This window comes from Stegostoma tigrinum, chromosome 9 (assembly GCF_030684315.1).
Source record: "Stegostoma tigrinum isolate sSteTig4 chromosome 9, sSteTig4.hap1, whole genome shotgun sequence".
In the NCBI taxonomy this organism is placed as follows: domain Eukaryota; kingdom Metazoa; phylum Chordata; class Chondrichthyes; order Orectolobiformes; family Stegostomatidae; genus Stegostoma; species Stegostoma tigrinum.
In genome coordinates, this window is record NC_081362.1 from 89503716 (window position 1) to 89521387 (window position 17672).

Below are 17672 nucleotides of genomic sequence, written 5' to 3' on the forward strand. Positions count from 1 at the left end.
ACAGAGAATAAGAGCCAGAGTAGGCCATTTAGTTCTTTGAGCCTAGTCTGCCATTCAGTACAGTTGTAGTTGATCATTGCACTCAGTACACTGTTTCCATGTTCTCTCCAAGACCTTGGATTTATTTGGCCTGTGGCTACTGAGCCCCCTAAGGAAAACAAGATTCTTCATCTATATCCTATCCAGAACCCTGAGAACCTCATACACATTAATCAGATTTCCCCTCAACATTTACTCAGAAGGGGGAGGCAATGGCCTAGTGGTGTTATTGCTGGACTGTTAACCTACGAATCCATTATCAATCATCAGAAAAGCCCATATGGTTCACTAATGTCCTTTCGGGATGGAAATCTGTCATCCTTACCTGCCCTGGGCTACATGAGACTTCAGACTCACAGCAAAATGGTAGATCCTTAACAGGCCTCTGAGCAATAAGCACTGGCCTAGCCAGTGACACCCTCATTCTGTAAGTGAATAAAAAGGAACCTATACTCTAAGGAAAACAACTCAACCTATCTAGTCTATCGCCACAGCTAAATACTGACAGACAAGGTGAACTGTGGCAGGTAGATTTCAATGTAAACATGTGTGAGCTTATCCATCGTGGACCAAAACAAAATGAGGGCACTAACTACATAGTATGAAGTTAAATACAGTAGATATCCAGAAAATTGCAGTTCAGGTGTTTTTAAAGCGCCGTGAACAGGTGCAGAAAGTTATCAAGGCAACTAATGACAAGTTGACCTTTATATCTAGAAAGCTGGAGTATAGGGGTGCAAAAGGAATGTTGCAGCCATACAAACCCCTGGTTAGACTCCACTTTAATGATTCTCAGCAGATCTGGGCACCATGCCTTAAGAAAAGGAAATTGGTCTTGGGAGGAGTACATTGTGGGTTTACAAGAATGATACCTGGATTCAGGGTTTAAGATATGAGGACAGTTAGAAAAATTAGGCCTATTTTTCTAGAATTTAGAAGGTTAAGGGTGAACTCAAAGATAATAACAGTAACAGACAAACAAATACTTTTACTGGTTGGGGATTATAGGACTTTAGGAGCATGCTCTAAAAATTACAGTCAGACCATTCAGGAGTAATGTTAGGAAGCACTTCTACCCAGAAAGGACTAGAGGGGTTCGGTACACTCCACAAATAACAGCCGATGCTGGATCAGTTGTTTGTTTGAAATCTGAGATAGTTTATTTTCATTAGGCAAAAGTATGAAGGCCAAAAGCAGGTGTATGGAGTTAGGGCAGAGGTCAGCTTCGAATGGCGGAACAGGTTCAAGGGGCTGAATGGCCTACTCCTATGAACCGTTCCATCTCAGCCCGGACATCATGCTAGTGAATCTACTCTGCAAACCCACTACTGCAATCACATCGTTCCTGTCTTCAACTTGTAAACTAAAAAAGTGCGATGCAAAAAGCACAAGCTACTGGCAAGCTTTATTGCATTTCTTTTTTCTTAAGAAAAGAGGAAACATGGGTTTGAAACGCCTGTTAAAGGCGAGTTAGCACTGGGGAAAGGACGAATCACCCTGTCAGAAGGGGTCTCTGCCCTCTTATCCCCCGCCCCGCAAATCTCCCTCTTCAAAAGGAGCTCACCTCCTCCCGTCGCTTCTGCCAGCGGCCACACGGACTCTCCTCCAGGATCTCGCTCTCGTCCTCGCTCTCGTCCTCCTCTTCGTCGTCCACCTCGGCGGCCGCATTCATGGCCTCAGCCGCCTTGTCCACCACTGCGGCTACAGCGGCCGCCTTCTCGCCTTCCGACATCTCCCCCCTCTCCCCACAAAACCTGGAGAGACACTCAGGGGCCGGAGACCGGATGGAGAGAGCGGAGAGGGGGCGGGGATAGGTGAGACACCGACAACTCCTTGTCGAATGATTGAAAATCAATTCCACTTTCTGGGGACGGGTACCATTGAAGATACAGGAAGCTTTCTACAAGATCGTCCGATTTCTTCCCTTTGATCCCACTTGGAAGTTAAATTCTCCTCAGCCCCACGTTTAATGGCGACCATTGACCAGCGACTCCATTCGCTCGAGCTCTCAAGCCACCCCGCCCACTTCCCCCTAGGCGACAGTTTGACAGATAGCGGGCCAGACCAATAGAAACCCGGGGCGGGTACAGGGCTCGCCACCCTGCCCACATTCCCAGGCAACGCTTTGATGGACAGCGGATCTTACCAATAATCGCACGAAGTGATGGAGAACGGTGCCACAACGACGCAGTTCGCGCCGGTGACGGTCCAACGACGTCGGAACGGGCCAATCAATGCCTGGCGTGTGGTATGCGGAGCCACAGCTGCCCACGTTCCCCTCAGCGGACGGTTTGACATGGTGATATTGACCAATCAGAGCCAGGTGCGCGTGGCGGCGTAGTAACGGTCACGTCACGCGCGTTACTAATGACGTTTGGGCACAGCCTAACGCGCGCTAGGACCCGACCCGATTGGAGGGATTCAACAGCCTCCTGGTAACGTCTTTGACCAATAGATACCCGTCGATTGATATTAGTGACGGCCCAACAGCCAATGGAATCCGGGAGGGCGGAGACGAGTGGAAGGAAAGTTTCGTATGTCTGGGTAAGGTCAAAATCTACACGACACCAGGTTATACACCGTGATAATGGGAACTGCAGATGCTGGAGAATCCAAGATAACGAAATGTGAGGCTGGATGAACACAGCAGGCCCAGCAGCATCTCAGGAGCACAAAAGCTGACGTTTCGGGCCTAGACCCTTCATCAGCCCATGTCCATCATGGGCCTCCTGCAGTGCCACAATGATGCCACCCGAAGGTTGCAGGAACAGCAACTCATATTCCGCTTGGGAATCCTGCAGCCCAATGGTATCAATGTGGACTTCACCAGCTTCAAAATCTCCCCTTCCCCTACTGCATCCCTAAACCAGCCCAGTTCGTCCCCTCCCCCCACTGCACCACACAACCAGCCCAGCTCTTCCCCTCCACCCACTGCATCCCAAAACCAGTCCAACCTGTCTCTGCCTCCCTAACCTGTTCTCCCTCTCACCCATCCCGAGCTGCACCTCCATCTCCTACCTACTAACCTCATCCCACCTCCTTGACCTGTCCGTCTTCCCTGGACTGACCTATCCCCTCCCTACCTATGCTCTCCTCTCCACCTATCTTCTTTTCTCTCCATCTTTGGTCCGCCTCCCCCCTCTCCCTATTTATTCCAGAATCCTCTCCCCATCCCCCTCTCTGATGAAGGGTCTAGGCCCGAAACGTCAGCTTTTGTGCTCCTGAGATGCTGCTGGGCCTGCTGTTTCATCCAGCCTCACATTTCATTAACCAAGTTATAGACCGACAGGTTTATTTGAAAACACAAGCTTTAATCATACCCTTTCTTCAGGTGCAGTGTGATCACTGACCTTGTCTGCGCCAGTCCAAAAGCAGCCCCTCTTCAGTACGTTTCGGAGATACTAGGAACTGCTGGAAAATCTGAGATAACAAGGTGTAAAGCTGGATGAACATAGAAGGGTCTAGGCCCGAAACGTCAGCCTTCTGCTCGGCCTGCTGTGCTCATCCAGCTCCACACCGTGTTGTCTCTGTAGCATGTCTGGTAGGCCGAGACAGTTGAAGCAAATTACTGCAGATGCTGGAATCTGTCTTGAAAACAACCAATTGCTGGAGAGCACAGCAGGGCAGACAGCATCCAAGGAGAGAAAGCAAGCTAACATTTCCAGCCGAGATGACTGTTCGTCAGAGCTGAATTGAAGTGACCATTTTCAGTTTGATCTGTTGAGTGCCATTGTCAATGCACGGAATTCTCTCAGAATTGGATACGGTACAGAAAGAAGCCATTCAGCCCTTCATCAACACACCAGCTCTCCGAATGAGCCATTTTCCTCCTACTTTACATTGCTATTCAAGTTATCATCTCATACTTTCTTCACAGCCTCAGTTGAACCTAACTCGATGTCTAGGCAGTGCATTCCAATCACCGTATGAAAATACTTTGTGCTTGAATCATCTTTCTTTTTGCAGATTATTTTAAATCTGCACCATCTCATTAATTATCCTTTTATCTTGATATCGCCAAACCTGTTCCTCAGTTTGTTATATATAATTTCTTTACTGTGATGTAAGGGACTGATTCTGCATATTTCATTTTAAAATGGATATGTGCAGTTTTACAAAGGAATTTTAGTCTGGGGTGAATCTCACTTAGGGATTTTGAACTGAATTTGTCAGCAAGCAGTCCTGGGTTTAAATCCTAGAATAGTTCTAATTTCTTTACTCAAGAGTTTGAGGTTGCCTAGAGATGAGCGCTTTTTTCTCTGAGAAGCATTTTCTTATGGCTGCATGCAGCTGCAACTTCCAGAAACAGACGTCAATGTATGATCAACATTTTATGGCATTTTAAGTGCTGATCGTAGTACCTTTTTAAAATGTGAGGTGTCATGCCTCTAATACCCTCCCATCTAAGACTGAGACAGACTTTTTTTTCAACAGTAAGGGAACCAAGGACTATGAGGAAAAGGCAGGAAAGTTGAGTTGAGGATTATCAGACATAATATGATGCTGGTGACCTGAACAGCCTACTTCTACACTCAGGTCGAATGGTCTTACTCAGTCAATCAGGCAACATCTGTGGAGGCAGAAACAGAATTGGATTTGATAAACGATCAAATTAAAACATTAATTATTTCTCTCTGTAAATGTTGACCGACAAGTGTATTTTCAAGTTTTTTTACAAAAAAAATCCAGCTTTGCTGCTGTCATCTCTTCCAACTGAACCTCTTGAGACCTGAAATGCAACTTTTCATCCTTTTAAATAATTCTTTTAGAAGAGTCAGAAGTGATTTCATCAAAACATAAAAGATCCTGAGGGAACTTAACTGAGTGGATGTTGAAAGGATCTCGTGAGAGATTCTAGAACTAAGGGTCATAGATTTAAAATAAGCAGGTGTCCACTTAAAAGAGATAAAAAAAACTTTTTTGTTCCTCAGGGTTGAAAATCTTAATCATTTCTTTCTCAAAAAGCAATGGATGCAGAAACCTTTAATATTTTTAAGACAGAGATAGACAGATATATGATTACAGAGGGGATAAAAGATTATCATGGATATCCAGGAATGTACTGTTCAGTTTAAAATCATATCAGGCATGATCTTATTCAATGGTGGAGCAAGCTCAGAAAAGCAATTAGCCTACTCTTGTTCCTTGTTCAGATTATTGGCAATCTATCAAAGCAAGAAAGGGTTATGTCATAATATGACTCTCCATTCATCCTTCCATCCAACCATTTCAGTAATGACCTCAAAAGCTTGTGCCTCTCGGAGTAAACATACAATTTCTCCAAAAAAAAATCCATTCCTTTACTGTAACAAAAGCAAAATATTGTGACTGCTGGAGAAATGAAAACAAAGAAAGGAACAAAAATAGAAGTTGCTGGAAATGCTCAGTCGTTCTGGCAGGAACTAAAGACTCCATCCCATTCTCTCAGTTCCTCTGTCTCATATGTTCAGACGAGGCCAACTTCGACAAGGGAGCCTCCCTTGTCCACCTTCTTCCTCAGCTGAGGATTTCTCAGCACCGTTGTCTACAGGGCCCTCAACCATGTCCAACTGATCTCCCGCACATATGTCGTCACCTCTTCTCTGCCCTCCTACAACAGCGATACGGTTCCCCTCGTCCTTACCTACCATACCACCAGCATCCACATCCAGAAGATCATCAGACGCGATTTTCACCAGTGAGATGCCACCAACAGACACCTATTCCCCTCCCCTCCCTTGTCCACCTTCCGCAGGGACTATTCTCTCCGGGACACCCTAGTCCACTCTTCCTTCACACCCAACGTCGTCCCCATGGCACCATCCCTTGCAATCGGTGAAGATGCAACACCTGTTTATTTACCTCCTCTCTCCTCACTCTACAGGGGCCCAAACATACCATCCAAGTGAAACAAAACTTCTACTGCATTCACTGCTCACAATGTGGTCTCCTCTACATTAGAGAAACAAAGAGTAGACTGCGTAGCCACTTCATAGAATATCTACGTTCTGCTCGCAAAAAGGACCCTGAGCTACCTGTTGCCTGCCACTTTAACACACCACCCTGTTCACTGGCCAACATTTCTGTCTCTGGCTTGCTGCCGTTTTCCAGTGAACCTCAACGCAAGCTGGAAGAACAACACCTTATTTTCTGCTTGGGGACCCTGCAGCTCTCTGGGCTCAATGTCGAGTTCAATAATTTTAGGGCCTAAACTCTCCCATGTCCTAGCCCCCTACCCCACACACCAGGCCTTGTTATCATATAGCTTGCCATTACATACTACCTATCTTTAGTCATTAACAGCTATTCATCCTCTCAGATCATTATTAACTCCTTTGTTTATCCAACTGCCCTTCTCTCTCTTCAGGTTCTATCCTATAATTTACTCCCGACCCCAACTGTTCTCAATTTTCTGCATATAAACCAACATTTTCTGAGCTGCCCTCAGTTCTGAGCAAGGGTCACTGGACCCGAAACGTTAAATCTGATTTTTCCTCTCAGGTGTTGCCAGGCCTGCTGAGCATTTCCAGCAACTTCTGTTTTTGTTCCTGATTGAAAACTGAAAGAACTGTAGATGCTGTAAAAGAAAAAAATAAATGCTGGAGGAACACATCAAGTCTGTCACTGTCTGTGAAGAGAAAAACAAGGGTTAAAGTTGAGTTCAATGATTGCCTAGTCTTGTACTACTATAAAAATTTTTAAGTAGGAAAAACACCCTTCGGTCCCTTGTGTCCATGTCAGTCATCAAATGGCCATCTATCCGAACCCCATTTTTCAGCAAGTGGCCCGGAGACCTGTGTGCAATGGTGTTTCAAGTGTTCATCTAAATAGTTCTTAAATATCTTTAGAGACACCACCCCCACTACCCTTTTAGGTAGTGAGTCCCAGATGCCCACAACAATCTGGATGAAAAGCATTCCTCACATCCCCTCTAAACATCCTACTCCTCAACTTAAAAGTGTGCCCCTAATTACTGACCTCTTTACTAAGGTTAAATGCTTCTCCCTATCTACCCTGTGTACATCCCATAGGACTTAGTACACTTCAGACTCCCCTTCACCCCAACATAACCTATATTGCTCAACCCCAGCCTATCTAATGTCTTTCTTCATAGCTGAACTTCTCCAGCCGAGGCAATATCTTGGCAAATATCCTCTGTATCCTCTATTTTTTTTCAGGCTCTGGGCTGAGGGTTTTTGATTTGGCTAATTATTGTCACATGTACTAAGATGCAGTGAAAAGTATTTTTGCATGCTAACTAGACAAATTATTTCTTACATAATTACATCAATATTATAGAACGGATTGCAGAATATTGCTATAGCTACAGACAAGATGCACAGAAAAAAAACCAACTCATGTGTTAGGTCCATTTATAAGTCTAACAACAGTGGGGAAGAAGTTTTTCTCAAATTTCGGATGTCTTAAATTGCTTTTTGTCATTTTCTAATCAAGCTTTTCAGACATGCCATTACACACTTCTGCAACAGATAAGCCTCCAGGTCCAAAGGAACGGACACTCCATCACGCCACAAGAGACCTCTGCATCTTTTATAATGCAAGCATATCTTCAAACACAAAGTGCCTCTCATCTGCTTCATTACTGTCCGCCAAACTGCGTCGATAAATTAGATTGAGATAATAAACTGCCGGACACTTCTCAACACAGGGAGCTACGCAACATATCGTTCTGTCACAAACGCTTCCGGTAAGCGGAGCAATCCCGCGTTCCGCAGACGTCATTTCCTGAATTTGGAGGAAATCGACCACTTCCAGGTAGTGACGCCACGGGCCCCCATGTTTTCGGATGTCACGTATTTCCCGGTTGCTTTTGGCCTCTTCTCCCTCCACCCCCCCCGCCGTCGTTTTTTCAGTTTTGTGATTCTGTTGACTCCCTTCCATCCCGCCTTTTCACAAACAAAGATTAAAATCAATTCGAAGTGAATCTAGTTCTGAGCCCTGTCGGGGTGGGGAGGGCGAGAAATTGATCGAAATTTACAAATATCGCACAATCCTAAGGGATTGTGAGTGCGAGAGACTGAGGCAGAAGGCCGATCTCGTCTTTTGTTCGTTTTTCTTTGAGAAGGGGAGGAGTACACTTCTGTATAGGAAAGAGAAGTGGGGTGGAATAACCAGGCGGCCTTGGGGTTTTGTTTTTTTTGTTCCCTTTTCGGTGAGCGGTGTGGGTCGGTGCTGACGGACGCTGTGGTCGGGCCCGCTAGGCCGTGGTTACCCTGGTGACCGGCCGTTGGCGCGCGACGATTGCCCCGCCCCCATCCATCACGCATGCGCCTGAGCCCCTTCTCTCCTCCCCGTCCCCTGAACCTCCCACCCCGTACCCAGTCTACCTCTCTCTCTATCTCCCCTGTGTCAGAGTGTTCCGCTGGCCCTGCATCGTTTCGGTTTTTTTTCTCCGGCCTGTTTCTTCTCCCACCAACCGAAAACAAAAGGCCGATCGAATCCCATCCGGAGCTTCCCCTTCTCCCCCCCCCCCCCCCCCCCCCGCCTCCCACAGGAGGAGGTAGTAGTAGTAGTGGCGGTGGAGGAGGAGGAGGTACTACTGCTGCTGCTGCTTGGAGGAAGAAGAAAGAAGAAGAGGAGGAGGAGGAGGAAGGGGGGGGAAGCAGCAGTAGCAGTATGGGTGCTTACCTGTCTCAACCCAACACGGTGAAGAACTCCTGCGAGCAATGCACAGACAAATACAACTTCGGCGTCTCCGCCATGCAAGGTTGGCGGGTCTCCATGGAGGTGAGTGCAGAGTGAGTGAGAATATGAATGCACACATACATACAACACGCATTATCAGCAAGGGGCCTTGTAACGTGGGCTTCGCCCGATGGTGCGCGGGTTTCTCGAGTGTCGGTGTGTTTTTGGTCCAATATCTTTTTAAAATCCTTGCAATCGAGGCGATTGTTCATTTGTGTTGACTTACAGTCGGTTAAAAATGCACGACCCTGTGTGTGTGAGACTCCTGATCAATTTAAATCGCTCGAGTAACACTGGGAAGAGCAGTGTCAAACGATACCTCGTGGAGGAAACACATGAAGCAGCACTTCGCATAAGGCATGTATTCGGTTTAAGTAAGTGTTCGATTAAAAAGTACGTGGCTTGCTGTACCCAAAGTGTTTACATTGTGTCGACAAAGTTTTTTCTCGATTTCAGTGAATGAAGGCAAGATTCTGACAGAATCAGTTAACTTTTATTTTCGTTCACCTGTCTTGATGACTTGAGCCAACTGGATATAACTCTTGCTCTTGTTTTTTTACCTCATTGTTCAGTTTCAATTGTCACTTTATATTATCCAGTAGTTTCACCGACTGAAAAGGGACAGTGAAACGCCAATACTTAACACAAAAAATAAATGCGCCTAATGTATAGCACATAGTGCAACTTTCAACTATCTAAATTTTGTCACTTGGCAAAGCCCTATAAATGTTGATAGCTCAGTACAGTTTAATGCAAGGAAAATTGTGTTGGCCATGCAGTTTGGTTATCATAAACCGTTTCCCAAAGAACTGATACCAGTTCTGAGGTGAAATTTCTCCGATGTGCATCATTCATTTGGCTCTCTTCTTGATTGCACCGACTAGGAGCAATAAGACCAATTTCCACTTTTGTTCAGTAACCAGCATGTCAGGATTTCCTCGTCTCTGCCAGCATAAAGTCAGCACTTGTCTGCTGGATGTCACAACAGGTTACTTGAGATTTCTTTTCTTCCAAGTTAGTGATCACTGGCTCTGTAAGATATAGCTGCTTCACTGTTGGCAGTGTGCATCTACAGTGTCAAAATCAGTTTGTAATGGATTTTACTTTTACTTGTGGACACTTCATGTAAGCCCCACGTTTACCAGCTGTGAAGATAATGTTTCTGTTTTATAGTGCAATGCTTCACTTAAAGTGGTACAGCAACTACTCAGAAGAGCACTAATCTGCAACTAGTTATCCAGTCTTTTGTTTACCATGGACTTAAGCAGAGGAACAGGAGCAGAAAAGTATAGGATTCTTTGGAGTTTCAATCACTGTTTCTCATCCCCGCTGTACTAATATGAATCATGATGAGCTACTGCTTAGCTTTCTTGTCCCTTCCTATTTAAGCATTTTTGTTTCTGAAAGGTACATGCTACTAAGATTACAGCTTTAAAAAATGAAGACTATCTTACTACTTATAATGAATTAACATTTCTGGAATTTAGTCATGCATTCAGTTATCAGTGCTTTCTGGGGAGTATTCGCTGCCACTCCACCGATGGGTCTGTGCTTTATTATAAACTGGCTGTCACATCGAGCGAGAAGAGGATCCCATCTAAATTCTTCAGATTCCTTTGGCATTTTTAGCACGATGGGTTCGGATACCCAGGTGTGTTCGCTATCTGGTCTGCTTCAATTACATCAAATGAATAATCTGAACAAAGAAATTAGAAGCAGACCATTTGCCCCATCAGGCATGAGCTGCATTCAATAAAGTCATGACTAACCCAGTTGTGGTTTCAACACCAGGTTCCCACCCACCCCCAATAACCCTTTTAAGAAAACAATTCCTGGGACATGACCGTGGAGCTGCAGAATCCTATCCACAGGACCACCAGGTTTTAAACACAAAAATTCAACTGTCAACATTCTGTTGGCAGTACAGTCGGAGTTAACTGGTCATTTGAAATAAGCCTCATTGAGTAAGTGTTTCGTAGTTGAGAGAGGGGGATTTGTTTGCAAGTTTTCAGTTTGCATTGACAAATACTCAAATTAGCAACCCCAAGTAGAAAGGTCTTCAGTGCTCCATTAAGGGGCAGAATTCAGAAAAACCTAAATGAAAGACTGAAGAGACTTGTACGAGTAAAAATGTTTGCTGTCTTTGTTTGGAGGAAATTTATCCTCCGGGTGTGTCTCTGCTTAGAAATAATCATACATTAAGACAATGAGATAAATGGTACATAGCTGGAAAAATATGTATGTTAAATAGAAATTGTATACCTTGTTACACCAGTGTCGACTGGATCCCTGCTCATGATTGGTTTATGATCCCACTCTTAGAATGCAACAAAATAGCTGATTTCATAGCAAGAGTAAACTTACATTGGAAGCTACTTAATTACAACCAATCGTGAAAAACTCTCAAATTCTAATGGAGGAGCATTTTACTGAAGTGAAGAGGAACAAAAATCAAATGTGTGTGTAACAACTTTTATTTGATTAACTTTTGTAAGACATTTTCTGACTAGGATAAATACAATACAAGGTCTGGGGGGGAAAAACATTAGACAAGGCCCCAGGAGAAGCCTATTCTGAGTAAGGCTGATCTGTACCTCAGTTCTGTTTACCCAAGAGATATCTATCAATATCCGTCTTGAAAACTTCAACTAATCTAGCATCCATAACCTTGCTGGGGAAAGTGAGTCAGATTTCTGCAATATTATGGGAAATAGTTTTCAATTTCATTTCTAAGTTGTCTGATTTTACCTAATTGCCTCCTTCTGGATCACTTCTTCCATTGGAAAAAATGTATTTCTGCCTCTCAAACCACCATGTATCACTTGATTAACCTTCTGTACTGGCCTTTGACTGCATTATATTTTTCCAAGCTGGAATCAAAACTGCAAAATCTAACTTGGTTCTAGATGCAGCTTGGAATAAGGGCACATCTAACCCACTGGATAAATGCATTGTATCCAGAAAGCAAGAGCTTTTTGCAGCCAAAGCTGACACTGAATTCTGCAGGAATTCCTTCAGATTGTTCTGGTGTTTTACACTGTGAATGATGTCCAGACCCAGGGACTTGATGGATTTCATAGCATAGAGCCTTGTCACTTGTTCACCCGAATATTGAAAAACTGTGGTATTGTTTGTATCATCTAAGTATTAACACTACTTCCATAATTTACATTCTTAAAGCACCTAAGGTGCTTTTTTCTAGGTCATGAGAAATTTCACTTTAGTTAAATCTATTTGGTTATTGCACCACAACAATTTAATGATTTGTTTCTGATTTTGACACTGCTGATATCTTCGTGTATGTTTGATCAAACCAGACACAACAAAAAATCTGATCTCATTTACAACTATAAATTCAGTTAGATGAATGCTTTCTGCACCCAAACCCAATGACAGTTCCTCAGTTCACGCATCAGCAGTAAATTTGCAAACATATGCTCTTTCTAACACCTTTTTTGTAATTAAACCCATCAAAGCCATACTTCAGACATTGCTCATCATGGTTTCATGTTTCCAATTATCAACGTCTTTCATTTCAGAATTACAGAAACAGAAAACCAGATGCGATAGCTCTAGGTTTAGTATCCTTGACTCTTTCAAATTGATCAAAACATTCAATTGCTCACATGTCATGGATGTTTCTCTGCCATCTTAGTTTGATTTACATTGTTCCTCACCTGTGTACCCATAAACAGCTGGAAGATGGATCTGAGACAAGCTGACCACCAAACTGAAACCATTTAGATTGAGGAGCAGAACATGCTGGTCAAAAGTGGGTTGGATTGTATATAAGGAATGTGTAATCTGATGTCACAAAAACATGCACAGTTGAACATATGAGGGAGGAAAATGGAGCCTGGGATTTGTTAAAAAGAACAAAAACAAAGTTGCTGGAAAAGCTCAGCAGCATCTGCCTAGTGACCCTTCCTCAGAACTGATGGTGGCTGGGGAAATGTCACTTTATATGCAGAAAGTAGGGAGTTAATGATACGATAGGGCCCAAAGAGAGAGAGAGACAGTTGGACAGACAAAGGAGTTGCGAATGATCAGGCTGGGAGGGTGAATAGTTGTAAATGGGGACTGTTAGTGACTACTAATGAAGGGTCTGTAATGCGGGCTTTGTGGTAACAAATCTGGTGTGTGGGATGTGGGTCTGGGACATGGGAGAGTTTGGGCCCGAAAATTATTGAACTCAGTATGGGTTTGGAGGGCTGTAGTGTCCCCAAGTGGAAAATGCCAGACCTGCTGAGCTTTTCCAGCAACTTTGTTTCTGTTCCTGATTTACAGCATCCTCAGTTCTTTTTGGCTTTTGTTTGTTAAAAGGCACTTGTAATTGGAGGTTGCAAATGAACTGTTGCAATCTTTTCCACGTCTTATAGCCAATTAGTAAAGGAGGAGATCAGGAGTCAGGATTTATCCTATACTTTACAAATGTATAGCTCCTCATTATACAACCCACTACCAATGTCTTCCATTTGTTTTAAACAACCTGTTTGGATCGATTATGACTTCCCTTGGGCAGCTCAGACTTGAACCTAGAGCTTCTAACCTAGTGGTAGGCACATTGCTCACATGCCCCAAACCCTCAACATAGATGTCTTGTTTACGCTTTTGAAAAACCAAATCAACAAAATAAAGATAGATGCCATATTTATACTCATGACAACCATTTAATTCGATCAAATTAAAATGTAAACATCCCATAAAGGGGCCCCATAACAGTCAAATGTTCAAATTAACCATATACTCCTGGAACTTTTTTTTTGTTTAACCTATTTTTCGCAATCAAAACTGGAGGCCTTCAGTTTCCCACAGGAATCAGTGCTGCATCCACTGCTTTTTGTGACTCTACATACATGATTTGGACATGAGCATAGGAGGTATGGTTAGTAAGTTTGCAGATTACACCAAAATTGGAGGTGTAGTGGGCAACGAAGAAGGCTACCTCAGTGTAATGGGATCTTGATCAGATGGGTCAATGGGCTGAGGAGTGGCAGATAGTTTAATTCGGATAAATATGAAGATTGCATTTTGGAAAGGCAAATCAGGGCAAAACTTATATACTTAATTGGGAAGTGTTGCTGAACAGAGACCTTGGGATGCGGGTTCATATTCCTTGCAAGTGGAGCTTCAGGATAAGATAGTGAAGGTGTTTGATATGTTTGCCTCAATTAGCCAGTGCATTGAGCAAAGGAGTTGGGTGGTCATGTAGCGGCTGTACAGGACATTGGTTAGGCCTCTTTTGGAATTCTTTGTGCAATTCATGTCTCTCTGCTATAGGAAGGATGTTGTGAAACTTGAAAGGGTTCAGAAAAGATTTACAAGGATGTTGCGTTGGAGTATTTAAGCTGCAGTGGCAGGCCAAATAGGTTGGGGCTGTTTTCTCTGGAACGTCAGAAGCTGAGTGGTGACCTTGTAATGCTTTTATAAAATCATCGGGAGCATGGATAGGGTGAATAGACAGGGTCTTTTCCCTGAGCTGGGAGCATCCAAAACTAGAAGGCAAAGGTTTAAAGTGAGAGGGGAAATATTTAAGAGGGACCTAGAGGGCAGTTTTTTTTTCCACACACAGCATGGGTTGTGTATGGAATGAGCTGCCAGAAGAAGTGGTGGCAGCTGGTACAGTTGCAACATTTAAAAGACATCTGGATCAGTATATCAATAAGAAGGGTTTAGAGAGATATGGGCCAAATGCTGGCAAATGGGAATAGATTAATTTAGGATATATGGTTGGCATGGATGAGTTAGACTGAAGGGTCTGTTTCCATGCTGTATGACTCCATAACCTGGTATTACTCACCTTCGAAACAGGTGGGACTTGAACCCAGGCCCCTTGGTCTGGGATAAGGACACTACTACTGCACCACAAAAGGGCCTGAACTTTGATAATATCAGTGAATCCCTTGTGTTAAAGCAGGTCATTCAGCCCCTCAAGTCCATGAAGAACATCCCTATTTTAAATTTTTTTAAAAATCAACCTGTTCAGAGATGTTATTACGCACTTGTGGAACAGTTAAGACTTAAATTCAGAACTGCCTGGGACCAGGCAGGGGCTCTAGCACTGTTTCGCAAGGGAGCCTGGACTTTTTTTAATTAACATTTTTCTAATCAAGCGTTCAGAGATGCTATTACACGTCTCGTACTTGAGATTTCAACCTGTGCTTCAAGGTAGGGAGTTTACCACTCTGCCACAAGAGGGCCTGAACTTTCTTTTGATATATTAGGACAAGTTATTGTTCAATTGATCCTCCCCTTCTGTATACATTTGGCCTCAATTCATGCATTTAACGTGGACCATATTTAGTGGTTTCCAGTCACTATGTGACCACTGAGGTGCTTTGTTTTTAACTGTTGTCAATTTATGCACATCAAGGCTCCAAAACTACAACGAAATTATCTCCCAATGATCAGTGTTGTATATTGGCCAGGAAGCTGGGAGGATTCCTCTCTGAAACATCTGCTTTTGATGAAAGAAAACTACTAGAGATTCTGTGGTTCAAATCAGCAATGAATAAAATATTACTGTGCAACAAAACTACAAACAGAAATTTCTTTCTTGAGAAACCATCAAAGGAGTATGAACATTGTTCTTCCTCATTCCATGCTAGAAATACCCTTTTAACCCCTTTTAATCTTATCTCTCTGTGTTCGAAAACTTCTTCAAAATCTCTAAATCCTTGATCATGTCCTTCCCCCTACATCTCTACTGTGATGTTTCAATATTCTAGGATCTTTCTACTTCACTAATCTCCTACTTTCTTTTCACTTGGTTCGAGTTCATTTGACTAATGCTTCTTCTCAGTTGTTATACCTGCTTCTACCCTCACCATTCTTCTGCTGATTCTTTGGACTTCAACATGCAATTAAAAAAGAAAAAGGGAGTGCCCCAAAAGATAATGAAATACTGTACTAAAATTTCGTTGCATTGTAATGTGCAGTCTAGAAGCCATTTGCACCTCTGCATAACCTCTGAGAATTATAATTCTTGACAATTTGGCTATCCTTAACTGAAGTTTTTTTAATTGGTGTATTAAGGTACAGTTTGTTTTAAATATCCATTGTAATGTAAATGGAGGGAAAGGTGGGAGTGACCAGATGCAAGTACAGTAAAATGTGAGATTGGCTATATGAATATTACCTTACCCTGCTCTAACATATTACAATCTTGCATCTTTCTAATAACAAAAATTGTGAGAAATTCAAAGCATTTCATGAATTAAGATGATGTTTCCTTGATTTGAAAGAAAGGGGTTGAAACTGGAAAACTTTAAACATGTAACTACAGGAATTCTTCTGCATAATGTGGCCTTTTCACAGTTGCTTTTGCAATGACTTTCTGCTCCATCATTCCATCAGAAATCGGAATGTTTGCTCTTGATTCCACCATACCATTCAGGACTTCCTAGGTACTGAGGTAGTCTGTGCCCACATGTAGAAAAATCTGAGTTGCATTCAGGCCTGATTGTGTGGGATCAATGTTATTTGCTTCTTCCTTACAAGGGTATGGCCATCTCTAACAAGAGGATCTAATCATCTTTCAGCATTCACTGAATTCTCCATTGTCAACATTCCATGGGTTATCATTGGCCTGAAATTGAATTTGACAAAGTAGCTGCAAAATCTGTTCACGGGTTGAGAATTTCAGTGGTGAACAATTCATAGAAACACAGAAAATAGGTGCCAAAATAGACATTTGTCCTTGCTCCACCATTCAAAATGATCATGGCTGATCATCCAACTCAGTACGCTGCTCCCATTTTCTCACTTATATGCTTTGATCCCTTTAAACAAAAAGAACAATATCTAACTCCTTTTGAAAAGTGTTCAATATTTCGACTTCAACCAGACATTTCCATAGGCTTATCACCGTCTGAGTGAAGACATTTCTCATCTCAGTCCTGGTTAGTATGGTAGGTACAGGGGTTCATGTGTGTGGTGGTGTTCCCATGGGTCTGTTTGCCTTCACCTACTAGGTGAAAGAAGCTGTGGATTTGTTCCATGTTATTAAGAGGCTTTGTTCCTGCAGCACATCCTGTATATGGCTCATAGTGCTGGTCCTGTGAATTGATTGTCAAGAGTGAAGGTTTAGTAGAGTACCACTCAGATGGATTGCTTTACCATGGATGGTATCAAACTTGAAATTTGTTCGACTAATACTTATACTCTTTATATGAGAAGAGCAGAATAAATAATTAACTGAAAGCTATGTAGGAATAAGTTGTTCAAAAAAGGGTCAAATCATGAGGACTTGTACAGATTTGCAGAATCAGCTTCTCTGGTTTTGTGTATTTGGAAAGAAAAATCCTTTATGGACTGAGCAAGCATGTATATGTGTTTGTCACCTATCAGTCCCATTTCATTATTATAAGTATTTGTAAGATATTCACAGATAATTTGAAGATTTATTTATATTGTGAGGGCTGCAGATATTAAAACTGTTTGTTGTAACAAATACTCTATTTAGTTGACAAAATGGCCATTTGGCCCTACTCCTGATTTTTTTTTTAGGAAGGGAGTAATCTGTTGAAGGTAGCAAGTTTTTGAATAAACGATGGTTCTGATTGAAGCATGGAAGGTCATTACTGAGGTAATTGTGCAAGTTAATTATATTTTATTATGAATTTGGTTTTTTAGGATGCGCACAATTGTATCCCGGAATTGGATGAAGAGACTGCCATGTTTGCAGTTTATGATGGCCATGGAGGTAGGAGAATGAATGATGGAATTCATTGTGCTTACAGGTTCATTTTTTTTTGAGTGTGCTTATGTGGGCATTGGTATCAATATTTCATATTTACTCAAAATGGGTTAGAATAAACATTTGCAAGCCCTGCAGTTCAGTTTTGCCTGTCAGTTTCAAGTTTGTCTTGATTCCCTGTGTGCAAGACCACATGAGATTGATTTATTGTAGTCTGCATTGTTTGATGCAAATGTGAAAATGAGCTAAT

The 17672-nt window shown here is 42.7% G+C and overlaps 2 protein-coding genes across 3 annotated transcripts in view; one reads left to right on the plus strand and one right to left on the minus strand.

The window, feature by feature from the left end:
- LOC125455198 (nuclear receptor-binding protein) overlaps positions 1 to 2070 on the minus strand; it is a 97937-nt gene extending 95867 nt beyond the window's left edge. For both annotated transcript variants that reach the window (XM_059648741.1, XM_059648740.1), the window contains exon 1: positions 1604 to 2070. In XM_059648741.1, the coding sequence (XP_059504724.1) occupies positions 1604 to 1771 (168 nt within the window). In that variant the 5' untranslated portion in view covers positions 1772 to 2070. The remainder of the gene's footprint in view (positions 1 to 1603) is intronic.
- Positions 2071 to 7787: 5717 nt separating this feature from the next.
- ppm1g (protein phosphatase, Mg2+/Mn2+ dependent, 1G) overlaps positions 7788 to 17672 on the plus strand; it is a 41396-nt gene continuing 31511 nt past the window's right edge. The window contains exons 1-2 of the mRNA XM_048535999.2: positions 7788 to 8766; positions 17359 to 17428. Of these exons, the coding sequence (XP_048391956.2) occupies positions 8305 to 8766; positions 17359 to 17428 (532 nt within the window). The 5' untranslated portion in view covers positions 7788 to 8304. The remainder of the gene's footprint in view (positions 8767 to 17358; positions 17429 to 17672) is intronic.